The sequence below is a fragment of the Haliotis rubra genome, unplaced genomic scaffold, assembly GCF_003918875.1.
Source record: "Haliotis rubra isolate DU_JTF1 unplaced genomic scaffold, ASM391887v1 Scf2, whole genome shotgun sequence".
NCBI lineage: Eukaryota > Metazoa > Mollusca > Gastropoda > Lepetellida > Haliotidae > Haliotis > Haliotis rubra.
In genome coordinates, this window is record NW_025766002.1 from 8,807,642 (window position 1) to 8,830,396 (window position 22,755).

Below are 22,755 nucleotides of genomic sequence, written 5' to 3' on the forward strand. Positions count from 1 at the left end.
AAATGCATTTTGTCACGTGAGTAAATTGACTCAAATACCCAAAAGAAAGGCACTTTCAAGACAATTAATGTTTCCTTATTGGTGCATGAGATGTAAGATAATAGCACGCTGAACGAATAATAACGCATTGTACTCAAATGGGGAACAAAAATAAAGTCCTCGATCTGGAAAAGACCTCATACATCACTTGTCAGCTCTTGCTCCAGAAATAAGTAAGAACAGAACAGGTACGTGGACGACAAAAATATTTTATTTGCGCGACCAAATGATGAGATGGGTAAACGCATGTGAAGTGTATTTGTACTCGAGGTAGATAGAAGACATAGCTCCCTGAAAGGGAGGGGCTTAGACAGGCAAACCCCATGTGCTCAATACACACCAGGATAAACTTACATGTTTGGACTACCTACATAAAGGTAAAGTTATATACAAACATAAAGGTAGGAATTATCTAAGATAATTGGTACACTGCTGTGAAAGGTCATCCCTAACATCAGCTGGTCACCAACACTACTTTTTAAATGTCCAAGATAACGTTGTTCGCTAACTTTGGAATGAAATCATTCTTTTTTAAATAAATTAGACCGATTTGCAGAAACAAACCAATGAGGTGATTTGTGTTACACAATGTCAATAATATCAATATTTAACAAATATTTTAGTTAATAGCAAGATTACCCGTCTCACAAATATATAATATAGATAACACAGCATGAAAATATGAATTTCCAATGAAATGAAAACAGTTGGAAAAAGGCGGCAACCTGAAACGTTGTATGATTCCAGAATATTTCCACTCGATTTCCTTATAGGAAAATCCACCTCTTCTGTGAATACAAGTAACATACCTATCAAAATATGGCAAATTCTGAACAGAGAGCACGTCTTATTCATATATGAACCCGTTTTGTAGATCATTATACATATTTACTCTACTTTGACATAAAGAAATAAACCATCAATACAGAAACTACATTCTACTGGAGATGTAATAATTCACACACGTCTAGCTGAACCTAATTACACAAATCACGACATACATGCATATGAAATATGAATGTAAATTAGGCAAAAACATCTGATCAATTATATGACAAAACACTACAACTATGCAAGCAAGTTTCTTTTCAAAGCTGACTGTTATATTACGACCGTAACGAGCTACATTTTCTATCATACATTGTCTTAGTAATTGTCCAGCATTTGTATTGTAATCTGTCAATGTAAAAATTGTTGAAAGAAGAATTCCATTGCTGACTTTGTCAAACAGGAATAAACAAAAACATAGATGGCAATTAAAACATGATATTATTTGTGGTATATTTATAAAAAATAAAAGAATTAGTTTGGATTTTTTTGTAAAAACGAACACCCGAGTAGCACTGTAGCTAAGCTAAAAACATTAACAATCAGTATGTCTCACAAATATAGTACTATTACCATGCATTTAACAATCAAATGACAAAAACCTATCAGGAAATAGTTTACTTTAACAACCATGTTCACGGAGCAAAATGTTCTAAACAATATATTTCCACTCATATTACTCCAGAAGAATGCATGACCACAATTCCATATGATATTTTGAACGAATGTTTATGTATATAGCACTTTCTAAAATGGAAACAATAAATTCGTAAAATAGTAACCGCAATCGTCACATACCACACGCAACATGATGTTAGCATCCACAATATGTCACTACCTTACTTTTCAAATCATGGTAGACAATGATAAATCTCATTGATTAAGATATCATATGGAAGAAAATAATATGACACTTGGAATTTGAACTAGGAGAACGATGCACGCTCCCATCCAGGCACTAAGAGATGACGCGATCTATGGCACCAGAGTAAAAACGAAACAGCACTTAAAATGCAAATTAAGGCAACGATAACCCAAATCATTACAGATGGAACGTATGTATATGCTAAAAGAACAAAACCTGATTTGAGGTCGTCTACCACTTCAACAACGGCATATTGAAACCCACAAGGCATTTTGTATTGAGTCGCTCATAAAGGCATGTATGTTCACATGCACAAAACATGTACGTGTTTACCAGAAAACAGAGAAACACGTCTACAGTCAATAGGAACACGCAACTGAAATTACCAGGAACTAAATATCTTGAACATAATGTGATACCACCTTCCTGGTCAGGAATTATCTAATGCATTGATGTGGAAGCTGAATAAATGTCCTGGATAGCATACATTCCAGTTTTGCAGTTTCCTTATGTGCTTACTTGATAGAAAACAAACAGAAAGGTCTCCTGATAATAACGGTCGAATGGAATAAAATCAGACTGATATTTAAGCATGGGTAGTGAATGTATATAAAACAAGCTTTCTTAAATATCAAATTCAACAATATCTGTAAAAGGAGACATTACAAATAACAAAACATTTGCTTTAAGAAGGCATAACTATGTATAAATTTGCACCACAGTTGCCAGGAGTCCTCCATACCGGAGTAAGTAAGAGGTAAAAAATAATAAAGTGAGATAATGTGCTTGCTATGTACAAATTGGCCTTCTTTGGTTCTCAACCATTCTATCTTTAGCATGACATGATACTGTGGATTAATTTCAAATATTTGCTTGAATCAAGATGTTTTGAAATTATGAATGTCCAAATCGTGATAAATAAGATTACATTTCTTGGAAATGACAACGATTGAGAACCATGAATGTCTGACCTGAACAGTGAAAAACATACAGTGAAGAAACATTTGAAACACAAATATGTTTGGGCTATGAGTTACGCAGGGGAGACGTGGAGAAATCAATATTTCAGCTTATTAACAGTTACTAACTACGTCGGGATATTTGTAGCATAGATACATGAATAATCTTTCGATATTAGTGCCAAAATAACATTGTACATACAGACGGATTGATCGGACAGACAATGGTTTATCTCTCGTAAATAATATGATTTACGTTTAATTTATGAAGAAACTGAAATGAGAACAGATAGTTCCACATACTGTCATTTAGTATTATTTTTGTAACAACTCTTCTTTTCTAATCGTTTTGTTTCGATGCTATATTTAATACTACCTCACAAATGATGTTACGTAGTTGTGGTGAACTGATTTAATGCCCGTTGATGTAAATTATGTCTACGTGTGTCTGGGACATTCTTGGTGCTCATAGGAACACTTATTTATGATACAATCGCAACTATTACTAGCTTCTCCATAATTATTAAACATGCCTTAAACTACTGGCAACTTGAGAGATCGTCCCCGATGGTATCTGCTGCTGCAGAACACTAATCTGAACGAGAACAGGTGTTTTTAGTTGGCATTGACCATAAGCTATCCATCTGCCATGCCCAGCATAACCGTAAACAGTTCCGTATATTAAATGAGGTAGTTTTTAATATGAAAACAATAACAACATATGAAAGTATCTTGAAAACAAAACAAAATATTCATCTGGGTTAGCCCTGCATTCTTTTGAATCGTGGGGATGGGAATGAATATTTTTCCAAGTTTCACTGAAATTGGAACATCATTCCTTTGTAGGTTTGTTTCTGAGATGAAACAATTGACTCGAGTGGATGATTAAATATGCTGAAATATGTTCCCTGTGCATGTACTGACGCCTTGAATATTACGTAGGTTCCTTATATTCATGCCAAAGTACTAAACCTTCCACTGAAGACGTGATGCATACGATACACACATAATTGTCCCATCATTACCAGACTATCCGACAAATACACGTTACATCAAACAGGAAACAAAAATAACCCATGGTTGTGGATTGGTCAAAACATGACACACGATACAGATATGAAACCTGAGTTATCCATACGCGAGAAATATTGTACAAAGGTTAATGCAATAGTTGCACAGACGCCACCCGTGTTTGGTAAACAATGCCTGGTGTGAAAGAGGTAGCAAAATATGTTTTAAAATGCTTTCATCTGAGATTTCTTCCGTGTGTTGTGTTCTGTTCAAGATCTTTTGAAAGATACTTTTTATGTCTGAGACACAGATTATGTAATGTCGTTTTCATTATGAATCCAATGTTGATATTGTATTGTACCACTTGGGAGGTCTCGTCTTTGATCAATAAATAACCAACTAGGCAGGCGTATTACCTGATTAATTACATATATATCGACAACCTTAAACAACGATTCCAAATGGTTATTTTGGCGATGAACCATCTACCTGAATATGATTAATTATGGCATATGAACATAAACATCTATGTATATATTTGTGCATTACCAGTTGCCATATCCTATCGACACATTTGCCAAGACACACTCAACGATGAAGGGGCAATACATAATACACTGTTTCAACTGACTACTCGCCTAGAACAAAGACAGAAAAGATGTTTAAGAATCTAGTGATCCAACCCACCAATGATACAGTCGTGTGAAAACTATCGATAAATATATTTCTAATAACCTGATTTAAGTCCAATGTCAGTGAATATTTGGATTACCCCTTCATCAAATACCGTTATTATCGCAGTGCAACATACATGTGAATACACTTCAAAGCACAATGTAGATGTAACACTTTTTTCCTGAGAAATCGGGGACCTGATTTGTGGAGCCCTGTTTTCAGGAACAGAGGACACCATAAGTTCACAAGCTTCTACACAGCTTCGTAGTTCATAACAATGTCATTGAAGTTGAGCATAACGGACCTGGGAGTGACGACACGGACATTTTCAGCTCCAGAGCACAGCTGAATTCACAGGTACTTCCAAACGGAATTTGAAGTTCGCACCTCGGACCTTTAGGATTCCAAGGAACAGGATGTTAGTCATGTCCAAGTTCAAAATACACAGACACGTTCACATACCAAAAAGGGCGTGCATACAGGAGTTGCTGGTGACAACGGCTCATGGTGCTCAGGTAGAACTGTCACAACGATTTTGAAGCGCAAGAAATGCTCAATGTTGATTGAATATAAGTTGTTTAAGAGCTTGATGAAGTGTCCGGTGGATTAGTGGGGTGTTGTTGTTTAATTACATGTTCCACCTTTTTCTTTTCAATAAGATCCCTGAGCTGTTTCACTTCTTCTGTCAATCCGTCCATTTCATCCCTGAGCTTGTTGTTTTCTCCTTCGAGGTAATCTGATTTGGCTTCACGAAGTCTTGTTAGAGCCTTTCGGTTTTCACGACATTTTCGTGCAGCTTCGTTGTTGCGGCGGCGTCTCTCCAGATATTTTGGATCAAGCATTTTAGGATCGCCATCTCCGGAAACCGATGCTCTTCGTGCCATTCTAGAACTGTAGTCGCGAGCTTTCTTAACAAGAGGTAGCGGGTTTGCTTGAGCCAGAGCTATTTCCGAAAGTTGAGCGAGGCCATCCATGTACGGATGCGTGGAATATGGTGAAGAATTGCTAGATGGCGTGTAGAACTCTTTGTGTCTAAGCTTTAAAGGTAATGTTGTCGGGGGGCTTCTGGAATCAGCAGAGTAATGCATGCGGTTGGGTAACATCATATCTTTGCCAGTCGTGTTGACTGTGAGTTGGAGAGGTTCGTCCATGGCATCATCACTTGTGTAGCTGTTGCTGTTGGAATCCATCCATGTATCGGCCTGAGAATCCTGATCATGCAAATGATGTTGATATTCCCCTCTGATCGGCATCTCTGGAGAATGTGGAGGAGCAGTAGCAGATGGACCGCTCATACAAGCATTGATGGGCCTGTCTCTTTCTTCGCCGGGCTCCTTCTTTACAGCAACCTGGTGATATAGAGAAGCTGATCGTGATGCTACTGTTGATGCTGGGACTGGATCTTGAGGCTCGGAATTCATTCGTTCATCTGACCTAGCTCTATAGGGGTTCATTTCGTGATTCATTCTACTGTGAGCTTCAGACGATGGCATGAGGTAGTAAGGGAACGCTGCACCATTGGTGTATGGTATGCCCTGTACAGGAACAGACATGGGAACTGCCCCAGCCACTGCAAGCAACGGCGGGGGCGAAGTATATATGGTTGCCTGACTCAGAGCGTCAGGATGAGGAGCATGAGGTTTGGTTGTCACATTTTCTCCGGGTCGTGCAAGAGGAACCATTCCTGGTGGTGGAGCAGACGTTACCGAGGTATCGGATTGTTCGTCATCCGACAGGGTAAAACATTTGTCCAGTGGAACCCCGAACTTCTTTTTTACTGCAATGAGTTCCTTCCTGAGTAAACGGTTCTCATCATTAAGGTCACATATCTTGTTCTCCAGTGCAAAATCGTGCAAACGGCGTTTCTCGCGAGATCGACGAGCAGCCTCGTTGTTTTTCCGACGTTTCTCCCAATAGCAGTTGTCTTTCCTATTTTCTGGAATGAACTCTCTCTGTTTCCTTGAAGGTATATAGGATTTGTCCGTGTTAGGGCTCCCAGGTGAACTCGACAAATAATCTTCACTCCTACTTTGGAAATCATTATGGTGCATGCTTGACATATGAGGTAAACTTTGACCGTTGTATTGTGAGGTAGCCGTGTCATCCGCATTCGTGTTATTACCACTGAAGTCTTGTTCTGAAGGTGAGGTAGACATTCTTGGTTGCTTGTGACGGGCTTCACCCTCCGTGTACATCATCAACCCCAGTTCAACCAGCTTTCTTTCACGAAAAGGCCCAAACCTGCAAAAACGAAACATGCCTCTTTAGGAAATAATACACCACAGCAAAAATATGTATGCCTACATCAATATTCATAACACAAAAAAGGAACTTGAATGAAGAATATTTAATCTGAGTAGAGATTTGCCATTCAACATACTCCATCATTATTACAGACCCTCTCAAACGATGCTGAAGGCATAACACGTGGGGTGTTGTTTGTGTGAGAAGATCCTTCTCTGGGTCATTTGTGATTCGTTTCTTCTAAACAAATATGTCCACTGTGTCTAAGACACTGACAGAATGAGCGATGTCAACGGATATAGGACACCCGAATTGCATTATACCAACAACCATGTAATTGTCTTTTGTTCCCCGGAGCCATATGTTTTACTCACCATAAAATACAAAGTGTTTAATGTATATAGGCTGCGGCGGGCAGTGTTACCGTCAATGTGCTACTGCAATAAGTTGCTATGCAGAAAGACAATGTATCATATGAGAACAATCCTCAACAGATGTTGCCAAAAATCAGTATATCAGATTTTTATTGTGATTTTCAGATATATTCCTTAAATAACCACGCAAAAATATAACTATTATTCGATTGGTGAGTGTGTGTGTGTGTGGTGGGGACAGTTGGGAGCTCGGATGTTTGACCTCGTGTAGTGTTATTTATCATAATAAGGCTTGCAGCCTATATATTACCTTTCAAAAGACAGACAAATGTTCTTGTTGCTCAAATGCTATACATTTTTAATAAGTTACTTTTCAAAGCCCTGTTACACCCACTCACTCACTCACTCTTGAAATGAACATAAATGCAATCCATTAAAAACCCAATGCACCACAATGATGACACTGATTTCATAATGTGTTCTCTGTTTTCTAGATGATGGCGTTGAATGAATAACAAGTTGGCTGGTCAATAACACCGTATTGAAATGCAATTTCAACATCCAGTAATAATACTACTGAGTGAACGGGATGTTTATATAACGATGTTTCGTCACAGTAGTTACATAAACTGATCCGGAATCGGAACTGCGCAGGAATTCTTAGGAGCACAATAGGCATTTACACACAATACGGGCGGCCGTCTTTCATGCTGCTTGCATTCAACTATCCATTGATTCACCTGAAGATGTGTAAAAAATGTACGTCTATGTCAAAAAGCTATATAATCCATTGTATTAACTATTGAAACCATTTACATCAAACTCCTGGTGACCAAAGCAGCGATCGTTAACTGAGGTTTGTTATTGTTCGTCAAATTCTATTCCCCGTTTCCTTGCTCGCTGGGCAGTGCGGCTATCTCACACTACCATCGATCGACCTAGCAGCGCTATCAAGGTGAAGGACATCCTGCTGTTACTCCGTTCCATAATGCCACTTTGAGGGCCTCCACCGGTAAAAAAAAATATGCATGAAGAAAGCCCCCGTAAGCTCATTAAAACGTCACGCACCAAAAACTGACGCTTTGCGGAGATATAAAAAAAACTCAAAATGTAATCATTATGCAAGCTGCAAGATGAGAAAGGTCTGATTACTAACTGGTATAAATGTCAGTTTAGGCTTCTCCCCCTCGTTTTGACCCCGCTCTTATGCGCTGTGACTCAAACTGTTTACGTCAAAAGCGGTCACGGCGACCTGTTCTGGGTTTTTATGTCACAGAGTAAGCGTTGCGAAGTACTTGGCAACGTATCAAGCCCCCTTTTGGGACGATACTGGGTAATTCTGCATTACATAAACCCATTCTGCGGTGGATATTTTGGCAATTTGTTTTATATAATAACGTCTTATCAACATGGTATGTTCCACTTTAATAAATTTGCGGATTTCGGAAACTGCGCATTATTAAACATGCCTAAGGGAAGACGTAGAGATTAAACCTAACTAACTTGACAGACAGATAACTATGGACATACCTCATCCCAATACATTATTCACAGAGAAATCGAAAAATTGTGTCCGTTTATAATAAGGCAGTGTACATATCAATTGTTTGAACGTACAATATCCTTTCGTACAACACCTACAGCATAATGCACCTAACATGGCACGGTAACCAGTTACCACTATAATTGCTTATCATAGTATTTGTAATTAAACGTTCCTATTCGAATAAATAGATATACTCATACAAATCCTTGCAAAGCAATAGTGATATAAAGGCTTCATATTCCACAACACCTTATGATCTCTAAGATTATATACAGTTTCCAGCCTCTGCCAAGACAAAATCGTATGTTGTACGTATCTTTGTAGCGTATCGGTGAGTGCATATACAGAACTACACCTACATTTAGTCCCAGAAATATAGTTATATATACAAAAAATATAGTTATATATAAAAATAAAATATGGTTATACATAAAACATATAGTTATATATAAAAATAAAATATAGTAATTCATAAATAAAATATGGTTATACATAAATAAAATATGGTTATACATAAAAAATATATATAGTTATATATAAAAATAAAAACAATATATTTGTCAACAAAACAAATCTAAATGAAGCCCAGAAAAGTGCTTATTTTCTGGAGCTGAAATAATCCAGACTTGCCAAATTATTCCAGACTTGAGCTGGACTCAAGTTCTTTTCAGTATCTAGGGTCAGGAAGACAGACTAATACAGACTTAAGGAATGAGGACACTTTTTATGGATATACAATTTCTTTCTTCTGTACAGGCGACATTTCGACATAGATTCTAATGTCGTTGCGATTCTAATGCTTGACAACGGTATAAATGTCAGTTTAGGCTTGTATTGTATTGCATTTCCATAACAGAAATTGTCCTTATTCTTCATCTTCTCAACTTCTAGAATGTAAATCAAAGAAGTAATACAGACTTACCATCAAACATTATCTCTACTCAAACATACAGTTTCACGACTCAAAGTAGTGATGTATTGAGTACCAACATTGACACATACATAAATATATCGCCTGACTTATGTTGACAATTTACATGGTATCTAATGCAAGACAGAGCTGATTTGAATGGAGATCTCAGGGTCACGTCGAGCTATTGACCACTAGTTTCCAAGTTTCACCAGATGGACCAGATTCGTGTATACACGTGGATCAAGGTGGGTCACTGTGGTGCAGCGAACATACCATTAATCGGGTGAAATTAGACGTTCTAATTTCTAGGGTTTGGTACCCGCCCCACACTAAGGAAGTGACTTTGTCCGATATAAAATAGTTTGGTTCACCCAATACAGACTGGCTGCCCAGGAGGGTGAGATATGACTATTAACTTTACAGTCAGATTGGGTTGAATACTCCTCAGTGAGTTGAGAATGAAAATCGAATTACGTTGATCCATCGGCCAGGTAATAATACTACTGCATAGTTTAGTGTGTGGATTTGGCGCATAATAAATACGTACATTATTATCCGCGCCCATCTTAATGCAGCTGTCACACATTGGCATTTATTCAATAACATAAAGTTGTTATGTTTACAACATCGCACCGGAAACTAAGATATGCGCATATCTACAACTTGTTTACAACGCTTCTGGCCTCCATTTCACACGTCCAGTATGTGTGAATGCCCCTCAGTGCGAGGCGTGTACTCGCCTTGGATGTGCGCACGGATAGGAGATATTGAATTCTGAACAACAACAAACCAACACAAGCTGAGACGTGAACGTTTCAACGCTTCAATAACATAAACAATTCAGAGGTTTCGCTGTACGTAAAGGTTATTTACACAAATTTACCCAAAGAGGTATATCTGTTGGGCTTCGAGCATATCTATTGACAGATGATGAAGACTGTCTTTTTCAGTATACTATTTCGAAGTGTGTTTTTGTTGATTTTTGTAAGATTTGTCGTGTTTGTACGTGTTTGCATCGAGAAAAACGTTAACATTAAGTGAGTGAGTTTAGTTTTACGCCTCTTTTAGCAATCTTTCAGAAATACCACGGCGGGGGACACCAGAAATGGTCTTCACACATTGTACCAGTGGTTGGGAATTGAACCCCGGTCTTCAGCAGGACGAGCGAACGGTTTAACCACTAGGCTGCCCCACCGCCCAATTGACTTCCATCATGAGCAATACATGCATACTAACACGCCTACCTTGACCCAAAGAATTATTGTTCGTAGAAAAGTGTATTCATTAGGCTATGCATCAAATACATGGGCAATATACCCCACACACCACCACCACCACCTCTTTCACCAGGGTGTACAACGTGTGTCAGCATCCGGTGACATTTAATATAGAAATGACCGGTTGTTATTTCGCAAACAGCTGTCTTAATACAGGAACCAAATTGTACTTTCCACATTGGTTAATGTGTTCATTAGAAGCGTCTATGAAAGATGACAAAGTATGCACATAACCTCTCTGATTTCAATTTGATTTGTCTACCCAAACACGACACTAATTCGGGTGATCTTATTCCAACACATTCTCGCGCTTATTGAAGCATCGTAACTACCAATGCCCATATGTAATGACACCTAGGATATTGTTAACGTGAACACAGACAGGCTTAGTTCAGCGTTGTGTGAAACCGCCTGGGTTTTGTAGGATATGAATGGCGCTTATTATCGGGGTCTGAATGATTAAATGTTCCTTAATAATCTGCCCCAACCAATAGTATATGTTGGGCTTGTTTTGAGTGATTTCTTCTCTTTTTGCATTTTTTTGCAAATAAAGTATTTCCTTTTCAAATAAGAAAGTATTTTGTATTTAATAATACGTTAGGGTCTCATTGGTCATTCATTTAGGCATTTTACACGCCCACCAGGAATATCTTTTACGTTTTATCCTGTTAAAACTATTTTCTCTACGGGTTTCCGCCAAGTATGATTTGTCTAGGATCTTATGGTTATGAAATAGCTACTTTGCTCATGACATCCCTGATATACGTATATCATTCATCCAACTTTTTGTGCTGAACATTGCCTTAACGAACTTTTTGTGCTGAACATTGCATTAACGAACTTTTTGTGCTGAACATTGCATTAACGTAACGTGTGATGCTCTGTGATCTTATCATTTCCTTAATCGAGAAATAATACTTGTCATATTGCATCTTTAGTTTCCAAAACATAACATCACAAACCATTCACCACGAAATGGAAAATGTAATCGTAAATAATGATAACTATAACGAAATAATAATCTCATAAGCAACCTTAGCTTGGATGAACAGACTTAGCATAATGGAACGGGAAGGTGCATGAAAGATAGACTTGAAGACCACATATGACAGTAATTTCATTTTGTTTCAATTTGGCAGAAAGCTGATACACGCATTGTAACGGATATAGCCTTATTAACAATAAGAATAACTATCGAAAACATTAAAAAGATTTGACATGGAGTTAACTGATTCCACGCACACATTCGCCGCGAAAAGAAAACGGGTGAACTTGTCACCTGCAGTAAGAGTTGTTCAATGATAAGATGACAGAACATACCTGGAGTAACATACAAACAGATCACATCTCACCAGGGTATTTTCAATGGATTGATCTGTTATCCCACAATAATAGACATGCCTGCCTAAACCCATACAGAGAGTAGGAGAGACAGCTCTAAGAGCAATGCAACTTTTTCTTGGGTTTGAGAATTTCATAAAACATTTCATTTCATATCATTTTCACGATAACAAGCATTCATGCAAATGAACTTTATATTTGATTAAAATGTTAACACTATTTTCACTACGTGTTTCCTCCTTGCATGACTTGTCTTATGTTCATAAGTAACTACTTTGTTCGCGATATCTCCTGTAATGCAAGACATAAGAAACAGGAAATTGTTGAAAGGATACATAAAAAAGATGACAAGTGTTTTTTAGGGTACGAGATGGGATGTTAACAATAATAAATGAGTTCTGAGCTACCGTTAGTATTTGCGAGTCGATTGCATATTGTAACATCAAAGCATATCTGTGGCATTGCTGGTCACCATTAAATTAGATATAAAATAGACAAAAAGTGTCGCGTTACATACCGACAGGTTGGTCAACATTAACCCTACGAAATATAAAAAACACTGGTTGAAAACATACAGATGATTCATCTTTTTTCACGTGTGGTACAAACAAGTATTACCTTGTCGTCCGATTACTACAACTGCGCACATCTCTACCTTGTTTTCGTAAATTGGAATTTCCAGTTTGCCACATAAACAGGATGGGTTTAACATGTTACAGAAGCTGGAGTACTTCACAGAAACTGCAGAGTTAAAGCAGTAGGATACACGAGTTTGTTCATGGTACTGACGTTTTCTATTTACAATTATTACTACAAAAGCACACGTTTTATCACATATGAATACTTCATCAGACAAAGAGACAATGATATTCATTAAACGTGTTCAATACTTATCATATATAATTAATCGTAGTAGTTTAATTAATATCAGAAGGAAAATATTATACAAAGTTCACCGAAGCATAATAATACGTACGGGAGGCACGAGTCATCAATATGCAAATGCTGATGTTGATCACATACATTTGGAGGTGTTCATAGTGTTGGATCGCTGAGCGTACATGTTTCCAGAATACTAATTGTGTAACAAGGAAACACTTGCCACATGCTGGCGGTGTAAATTTGCATTGTCATTTTGCCAGCATTTCACGTACACGTATCGTAGGTGATCATGATATATGCACTTATGGAAGATTACCTGTTGATGCCAAGCGTGAGCATATGTTTAGTTGGCGATTTAAAAGTGACATCACGTTCTGTATTTAAATACACCAAATATCCCATCCCGACCCATGCTACTCTGGCATTATATATACGTATTTTCACCCAGTCAACCTTGTTCTGACGTGACCTGTTAAGGTGACGTAAAACCATGCTCATCACTTTACGGTTCAAACTTTGTAATTATACAACACATACAATAGGCTACTGGCGACATAAGATTATATATCTAATTGTGCCATTATCATTACGATTATAATTAAGTAAATTACTGATTGAAATAAATAAATGAAGCAAAAAGAGTTCAGATGACCCTGGCAGGTAAGGTAAGGCTCATAACCACCACATGTTACCTTGTCCTCTACACCCTTTTTCAAATATTATTATTATTGTCATAATAGTATTCACCATTGTGCCCCCAGGCTTACCACAGGTGTTTCATCATCAAATAATAGATTTCAATATCTGTTTTGCAACAACATCTATTTTCGATATATTATGTGCATATTTATTCATAATAAAGTAATATATAACCGTTATAAAAGTACAGTTATCAAATAATATACACATTTGTGGAGCCTATTACACCCAATAAAACGATACACATATATCGATCGATGTGCCCAGATAGTGGATCTGGGTGATGGTGATTTATCAATGGCACAATCTAAACATGGAAGGTTAATTTACAAGTGCTCCGTAATGTTCAGCAAATAATCGAATAACAGTAACAGGTGGGTGATCAATTAGATGGCAAAGCTGTTGTCATTCATTCACCTGACAAGTTTACCAGTTTTTCCGGTTTTCGATTCTGGAATGGTGTAGATGTAATTAGGTTGTGATAACTGACTTGAGGCATGGACTGAATGGTGAGTTTAATTTTACGCCGCTTTTAGCAATATTCCAGCAATATCACGGCGGGGGGACACCAGAAATGGGCTTCACACATTGTACCCATGTGAGGAATCGAACCCGGGTCTTCGGCGTGATGGGCGAACGCATTAACCACTAGGCTACCCCATTGCCCCAATCAGCATTTAATGTTTGAACCCCGTGTTAATGTCAACATGCATATGTTAACTATCAGTAAATTGTCACTGAACTTTCTACACTCGTGACTCAATATACCTTATCACTGGGATAGAATTGTGCAATCTTGTGTAGACACCAGGCAGACCAGAGGCGACTTACTCCATCGGGTCGTCAAGCTTGGTTGATCCCAATTGCGCAGATCGATGTCCAAGATACCAATCACTAATTCACTAGGCTGCCTGGTCGATTATTAATAGTTAATATTAGTCAATTATATTAGTTTTGCAAACTAACACTGGCCCAAACCAACACAATGATCATTAGTTGGAGGCTTAATATTTCATGAAAACAGAACTTTCTCGACTGAACGATAATTCAAATTTGGAATATTTATTTGAAAAATGCATTGGTTTGAGATTTCCGCCCACGTTCTCACATTCAGGTACCTGGTATATCACTGAATACCCACGCACCGACATTTCATGAAGTGAATAATATTCCATGATGCTAATATTCTGTAACAGCTGGGCAAAAAATACAGCATCTGTGCATTGTGTATGGCTTACTTTTATATCCAACAGAACAAAAATAAGCAAAAACTGAACGGTAAAATACTCATAACGCAATAGGGAAACTAGGACGTTTTCCCAAGTATATATTTCCGGAAAAAGATACAATTTCTACAACTTGGTAGATTTCTGATGATATTCTTTACAAGTCGGCATGTATCTTCAGGCACACGGGGGAGAGATGCAACTGATCATGGCCCCGTTCCACAAGGCTTCGACTGTGTTAAACCCTTGTCAATCAGTGGGGGACACAATAGTCTTAATGCTAAAGTCACTTTGTGGAATATGGTCCCGACACCCGTTTCACAATCTTAACGCAACGGCTATCTTAAGCCAATGGTAAAGATTAGATTTACACTCATCTTACTTCTAAGATCTTTGTGGGTCACTGCCAAGGTATTCGACGTTTGTACCACTGTGATGAAACACACTAGCACGTTAAGGGCGGTGGGGTAGCCGTGTGGTTAAATCGTTCGCTCTTCACGCCGAAGACCCGGGTTCGATTCCCCACATGGGTACAATGTGTGGAGCCCATTTCTGGTGTCCCCCGCCGTGATATTACTCGAATATTGCTAAAAAGCGGCGTAAAACCCAACTCACTCACAAGCACATAATAATGCTGACAAACAGAGGATACAAACCAGAGAACATATAAGATTCGAACCACCGATCATAAGATCCTGGTACGCCAACGGGACGTTATTCTCTTGCACTCGAAAGTTTTCAAAAGCTAGTATATCAAGGAGACAGGCGGTGGTTGATATGGTTCGGTGTAGGTTGTGTCCAAACGTGGGCTTCGATGGTGTTAATACAGTGTTACACAACACCTGTTTTCGCTTATCGATATTCGAGGACAAGGGGCAGTAAAACACCATCACAATGTGAATTTCGTTCAATGAACGTAGTACACCAACGGTTAATGAACCCCGATAAACATTTTCGTTCCTTATTCCTCATGGCGTAAGGAAATAGCGCATGTATTGAAATCTCCATTTTGCTTGTTTGAACTTGAATAAGAGATGAATTGAATTTAACTTTGAAAAGAGCATACATAATATATTCAAATTGATTCGATCCTGGAGACACACATAATAGTGCATATGGGCCATATGTGGTCAGGTCAACAGCTTGGGAAGCCATAAAGTCATGAAGACTTTATCCTTATGATTTTGTTATCGATCGTGTCATGAGCATAATCTATGTTTTATGTAATCGAAACCCGGGGGACATTTAATAATAAGTCGACCTCGTTTGCATGTGGTGTTGGTGTGATTCTCCCAATCTTCGTCTTCCTTTGCTGAGTAATGCACTCTAAAAAGCTAGTTCATTCCGCATGAAAACCCCTCGTTTCTTTAGAAATATAAAGTTGAACACTGACAAAAAGAGTTATACAATAGTTTAGTTTACAAAATCAGCGTGCGTAACCGTGGGAGCGATTAGTTGCCCGTGACACGTTACGGTGTCACTAAGGCACGCATACTTATATTACAGAAACAAAATCTGCTAATATTTTATGCATTTTGTCACTAAGTACATTTTATTTGTTGTTGTACTGTTGTTGTTTTTAAGAAGGAAACATCAAATGTTTCATTTTATTGAACACAAGGTCTGAAGACCTATCAAAAATACTTTATTCCATCAGTACAAGGGATATAATGTGAGATACAGCTGTAAAATAGCACGCAAAAAAACGTTTCCATAGGTACTGATTCTAGTAATGGAAGGATAACGTTGATAGTCGGATTTGGTTCTCAAAAGGGGATTTGTCGGCGAAATCAATAGTCGTGTAGCTGGAGTAAACGCGAATCAAATGGTACTTATTGATTTTCTTAGCTAACCCCATGGCTCTGTGACAATATGTGTATGACACTATATTTATTTGATCTTATTTTCCAGTCATGCATGACAGGGTACTAAAACTTGTTCTATGATTTATTCCTCCGTTAATGCTTCATGAGGTTTCGGTAATCTCCCAACAAGGAGTCGTAATGATCTGGCCATATCCTGCCCGTTGTGTGATAGATATTGAACAGTGCAATATTAAAATGGTAGGTATGTCCATTACGCTCTAAGTATACGTACTGTTTGAACTCCTATATTCTTTTGTGCCTCATAATTCTATCATGGCCCATCCCACCATTACATCACTCTACAAAACCCCACCATCAATAAACTACATGAACCTGCGTTAGCGCTACACAGTTCATATCTAAGTACATTTCTCAGTGATTCATCTGGTTTTTTATCATTATTATTTCATGAGTACTTTTGTATCCATTACATTGTAACTAAACCACTGTGACTTCAACGTGATCAATATTAATTTACTATCCCATACTAAACGATAGAATTAAAACAAAGATGTTGATAATTAATGACAATACCTCTCGCGTATGTAAGTTTAATCCAAAATCAAGCTCGGATAACAGCGAACCTCTTATTCAAACGTCTCCACTGCCTCCATTGACGACCTTGGAACTAAACAGTACAAGAATGTACAATAATGACAATTAGTATCTATAAGTGTCATTATATTTATTATATAGGGATTATATTTTTAAAGCTTGCATTCATCACAGCGATAGCTATAGAATGTTCGCTAAATGTATAATACGTATCACCTTTGACCGTGAGGTAATTTCTGCACATTATAAAAATGGAATAACCCATAACATTTCTTTGTGTTAAGATATGCATTCATGCCATAATGTAACAGTACCGTTTACCATAATAATCTTTATCAATGTATTTTCTTAGACTCCTATGACATCGTTCTGTACATCTCTTTTCATACCATACATATTCATGAGGAAATTGTGTAAAATTATTGTTCAAAGCTTCGGGGTGGTTCTATTTAACAATTTCACACATATGGAGATCGTATATTATTTGTCAAATTGTTATCGGAATATTTCAACCAATACTAAGACAATCGGCACTCATTCAAGCGGCGTACCCAGTTTTCGTGACTAGGACAGGCATGTATTTATATCAGAATACGTTGCGTAAACACCACTTAAATAAAGATAACAAAGACAACAAACACTTAGTACCCACGCTGGGACATGAATATGTGTGCACCGTCACTGGTACGTCTTGCGAAGTGATTGGGCCATTGAAGTTGAAACTTAAGAACTGACTCTCAAGAAACAATGGTTATCGTGATTCGATTTTTCTTCACTTGTGACATGAAACGTTTTGTGAGTGTGTTACTTTCTTCCTGCGCCCGAGTAATGAGACTCTGGTTACATGTTCAAACTACACATTATACGTATTTCATATATGTTTACATATACATCACAATTAATTGTAAATGTACCTAACACGCATGAAATGGTTTATTCATGGGGGATAATGTTTTATATAATATGTGTAACATATACAGAGCTATTGATTATGCTGTACAAAAAGTAGGATACGTATATTTCAAGATACACGAGAGTGGAAGTAATGTATTATAGACATTTATCATATGCTCACTTATTTCCCCATCCGTTCATTATTTGCAGGAGTAAAGTCATCTGTGAAACATATGTTTGATTCTGTAAATTACACTCAGTAATAATTCATATATACCACGTACAATGACAGCGAAAACAAGGGTGTCCAAATGACATGCTTAATAATGTATTAGACATTTAACTGATATCGTCATGAAACAGCGATCGTATTTGTTGCGGAATGTCTAGCTTACATGCACGTGAAACCTAAAGAAATAAGTAATGATATTGGTGTTGTCGACGTCACATGCTTGTGGTGGTTCTAGTTTATCAAAGTCTTCTTAACGTGAACCAGAAACTGAGTGTATTACTTGAAAACGTAGAATCCATGTTGTATTGGTCTGGTTACAAACGCAGGAAGAGCATCATTTGATTGTGAAATGAATACTCCTCATATACTCATGCCAATAATGGTTGTCACCCCCCTCCCCACCCCAACCCAACACACACCTCACACCCCCACCCCACACACCCTCTCCAATTAAAAAGATTGAAGGGGGTGACAACCATCATTGGCATGAGTATATAATTGCCTCCTTGCTACCTCTGTACGGTTTACTGATAATAGATTACACGTGAAGATAACTGCTGACATGTGGGATTCACGCAACATTACATGAACATGATAAGGCATCCCTTATGTCTTATGAACACTATCAGCAATGGATCATGCTGGTTCTCTATTACTACATTATTACAATCGTGAATATTAATGGACATGTCGAGTAAAATGACTGTTTCCTACAATCAAAACTGAATTCGTATGTTTCGTGAAATTCAAAGCCAATCTGTTCACATCTATTTACATGGGATGTGTCCATGGTATTCACGACAAACATGACATTACATATGAAATTGAACTGAGTGTTGGCCGAGAACATAGAACCTTCTTTTATATGGACAACAAGCGTAACAGTGTTGGTTACAACTTGTTCAACTAACACATACAAGTAAACGCGCGTGATCGTTATTCTAACCAAAGTCCTTTGCATGTCCCTTTTCGTAATAAGCAAATATCAGCTTTCATGTTGTGACCAGCATATCACGCTAACCATGGCTATTGCGTATGAGAGCGCCCTATCAACAAGTCATGACATGTTTTGTAATGTTTAACTTGAGATTTACTGCGACCGATTAAATAACACGTATAAGCTTGATGGCTAGATTGAAAGGATGTAATAATATTCAGGTTGCCTGAAGTAGGGCGGACGAAGTTCCACCCAACCATGAACGTGAAAAAGGTGTGCACACATTTCTGCATGTGAGAAGATCGATTGTGCTCTTTCACTGAACCATGCCTGAACGGTTGAGGGCAACAGCCGTCGACCACAGATAATCGTTGCAGTTAGTTACCTGCCCATAAATCTATAGATGTTTACTATAATGTCATTAATGTGGTTTCTCAAACAACTATTTTTGTTTGGGTATTTTCTGTTTCTTTTTTATACAAACTGGCAGACACGTTGTCCTGGGACTAGTTTTAGACTTGGGATATTATTTGTTCAGGTATATTTTAAGATTTCATACCGATGTGACAAGTACATTCTTAATAAAGTATTTCAACAGCACACATGTCAATCTCAGTGTTTATGTGAAAGGGAGGTATTTTGCACGTTACTACTGCAGTACCTGGTGAGGTATATGGGTGTGGCAAAATATTTTACATGCCATGTATTTGAACAACAATATATCAGGGACATTACCCGAATAAGAATATCAGTAAGGTTCTGAAAGACATTGACTTCAAGTTCGTAAGTTCGGATCCAGGTTAACGCGAGCGCGGGAGTGTTGACCACGATAAAGGGGTTCCATCAATTTCCTCTTGACTGAAGCTACTCGGGGTCATTGGTAGGTCACAACTTGTTTTTTACAAGGATCACTTACATTTGACAAGCGTGTCTTACCTTTGCACGCGGTCACATGTTAGGGTTTGCCGGAAACAATATTCGTTGAAACAATCACTACTTTTCATAACCGTAATCAGAAAATAAACATCACATAGTTTCTTACATATTACATTACAAATTTCGCAGGGTGTAAGTTTATTAATACAATATTGCCAGAAAGTAAAATTTGGTGTAAAAATCATTGAAGAAGAAAGGGCACTGTAAAATTGTTAATTCGAAAATGACATCAGTTGCGTATACCCAGAAATAGGTTTCTTGAATACAAATGGCCATTTTAAAAACTAAGCTGAGAGGTAAAACTATGGAAGATAACTATTCGCGCTATGCCAGTGTCCGTGAAAATGGTATGCATTCTGTCCGCATAAAATGCGACATGTGCTCCATTGCAGTTACATAAACGCACCGTTGACAGCAACCAATAGTTGTTTGCAACCAAAACCTAATTCTTTATGAAAATACCCTTTTCTGTGATTCCCAAGGCCTCTTGTGTAACAAGTGGGGTTTTTTTCTTCTTTTTCTCATTTTGGGGCATGTTATGTTGATAAGCGTTCATTTGGGACTGTCAGAGAATAATTTCATCGGTCATTACAAACGTAATATGTGAATACTTCTTTACATGTTCTAATTTCTACCAACACCATTGTTTACATCCATAATGTATTGGTATATTAAAGTCGAAACTTTCAAAACATAAAACCAAAAACAGATAATGAAGAAAATTTTCAAAAAACACGAGTGAAAATCAACAAAACAACAAATACAACAAAAGGAACGAGGTATGCAATCATCAACCAAAAAACATCGAATCAACTGAGTATAATGTATACATACCCCACATCAACAGGAACCAGTTTACGTGGTTTAGCGTTTTTCCGCTTTAAAACGGGCATTTCAATCAAGATTAACTGTGAGGAAACTGGTAAACGTTCTTGAAAACAACCATTCACAAGGCGACGGTACTACTAACTGACTTACCGATGGTGTTGCGTAAGACGGAGACACCCCCAGTCCAGCATACTTGAGTGGTTGCGTAATTGTAAGCCAAGCCTTGTGTAAGGGTGATGATAAACAAACTAAATATGTGGCAGTGCACTTATGCAACAAAAAGTGCAAGAGTGTTGCCTCATATATGTAATCACATCAACAAGATGAAGAGATGTCCACTATGCTTCGGCTACAGCAACAGTCAGTACATGTTCAATGTCCAAGCACTACTGGTTGGTGTGAGCCCCGCACGCTAATGTCTATCACTAGCTCTCAAGCTTGTGTGACCCCGATATGCGGCCATACTAAAAATAGGCCATGAGCGGGTTACGGTTAATACATGCAATCGCAGCTAATGGACACATGCTGAAACCAATAAACGTTTAGAAAGACTAAACAGACTATATAAGTAACATACCAAATGAAACTAGGGTTGAGTTTGGTCAGAAACAGGCCTTAGCCGTGATCACAGCCTATCGCGGAGGTCGATCGTGCCAATGGACACAAAGGATATCTCTGTGAAAAAAACTCTACTCACGTTTATCTTTGCCACAAGCTTATGCCGGTTGATGGACATTGTCTTGTGCATACCGAGCCTGGACAAGGACTTCAGTTACATCATTTTGACTTCATTTTGTGTCGGCCACTCGAGGTCATACTGAAAATAGTGAGTTATGTAACATGCCCGCACATATAGGCCCCGGTATACTTCAAGCCTGGTCACGTGGTACCATGAACTCACATGACCTGATAGTGCTGTATGGTGGCAACACGGGGACTGTTCAGAGAGCAACTGTATTCAAATTACCCTAGGTAATGTCCAAGGCAGCTGTGGTCAGTGATTCTCACGCTTAGATGGTCATCCGTGAGGGCTTTGTGGTAAAAATAGCCCTTGACCTGAGCGTGTCCTCAGAATACCAGGTGCTTTCGGCCACCGGTGGCTATTATTTGCTAGGTCGCTGTATGTTATATAACACGTAGTAATACTACACATGAAGCCATGATAACAAGGTTACCGGGGCTAAACAGGGTCAGCTCTTGCAAGTAGCTGATCAGTCATTAGTCCTTACAGAGCTTGTTATATGGCATGTGGTAATGCAGATAAGTTACTTAAATAAACGGAAAACAAATTACGTATGGAGAGAATTGTGATGACGCGCACAGATAATTTATAATAGCATTTGCTTTATTATTGAAGATTATCTCTTGATTGCAAATATGTTTTGCAACGATAATATATATGCAAAAATATCAATTTAAAAATCTTTATGTATACCTTTTTAAAAGAAACATGCATGCCAGATGTCACCCCCGTCAGCTGCATTGATGGTTGTGCTTTAAGTCAACTTACAATTTATGGAGTGCATCATGATACAATGAATGTGTGCGGAAAAAAATATGGCCTTGGTGATGCAATCACATACTTTTTCCTCTATATCTCGATATATGACAAAACTATAAACCATGTGA

At 38.0% G+C, this 22,755-nt stretch overlaps 1 protein-coding gene across 3 annotated transcripts; it reads right to left on the bottom strand.

The window, feature by feature from the left end:
* Window positions 1-232: 232 nt before the first annotated feature.
* Window positions 233-22,026, bottom strand: LOC124275482. 3 transcript variants are annotated; one of them, XM_046711061.1, is made up of 2 exons: window positions 21,824-22,026; window positions 233-6,618 (listed from the first exon to the last, which is right to left on the bottom strand). In XM_046711061.1, exon 2 carries the CDS (start codon window positions 6,573-6,575, stop codon window positions 4,956-4,958), a length of 1,620 nt encoding a protein of 539 aa, XP_046567017.1. In that variant the 5' UTR covers window positions 6,576-6,618; window positions 21,824-22,026; the 3' UTR covers window positions 233-4,955. The 3 variants fall into 3 exon arrangements, with proteins under 3 accessions (XP_046567017.1, XP_046567016.1, XP_046567015.1); XM_046711060.1 differs by lacking the exon at window positions 21,824-22,026 and adding an exon at window positions 21,277-21,514; XM_046711059.1 differs by lacking the exon at window positions 21,824-22,026 and adding an exon at window positions 21,133-21,237.
* Between the last annotated feature and the right edge of the window lie 729 nt (window positions 22,027-22,755).

Bases quoted from the DNA above. Each gene is read 5' to 3' on its own strand.
- LOC124275482 (XM_046711059.1), bottom strand. From the start codon at position 21,191: ATGCCCGTTTTAAAGCGGAAAAACGCTAAACCACGTAAACTGGTTCCT. The intron at 6,619-21,132 runs GTATGTATACAT...TCGTTTTTGCAG, and splicing joins CTGGTTCCTGTTGATGTGGG to GTTTGGGCCTTTTCGTGAAA.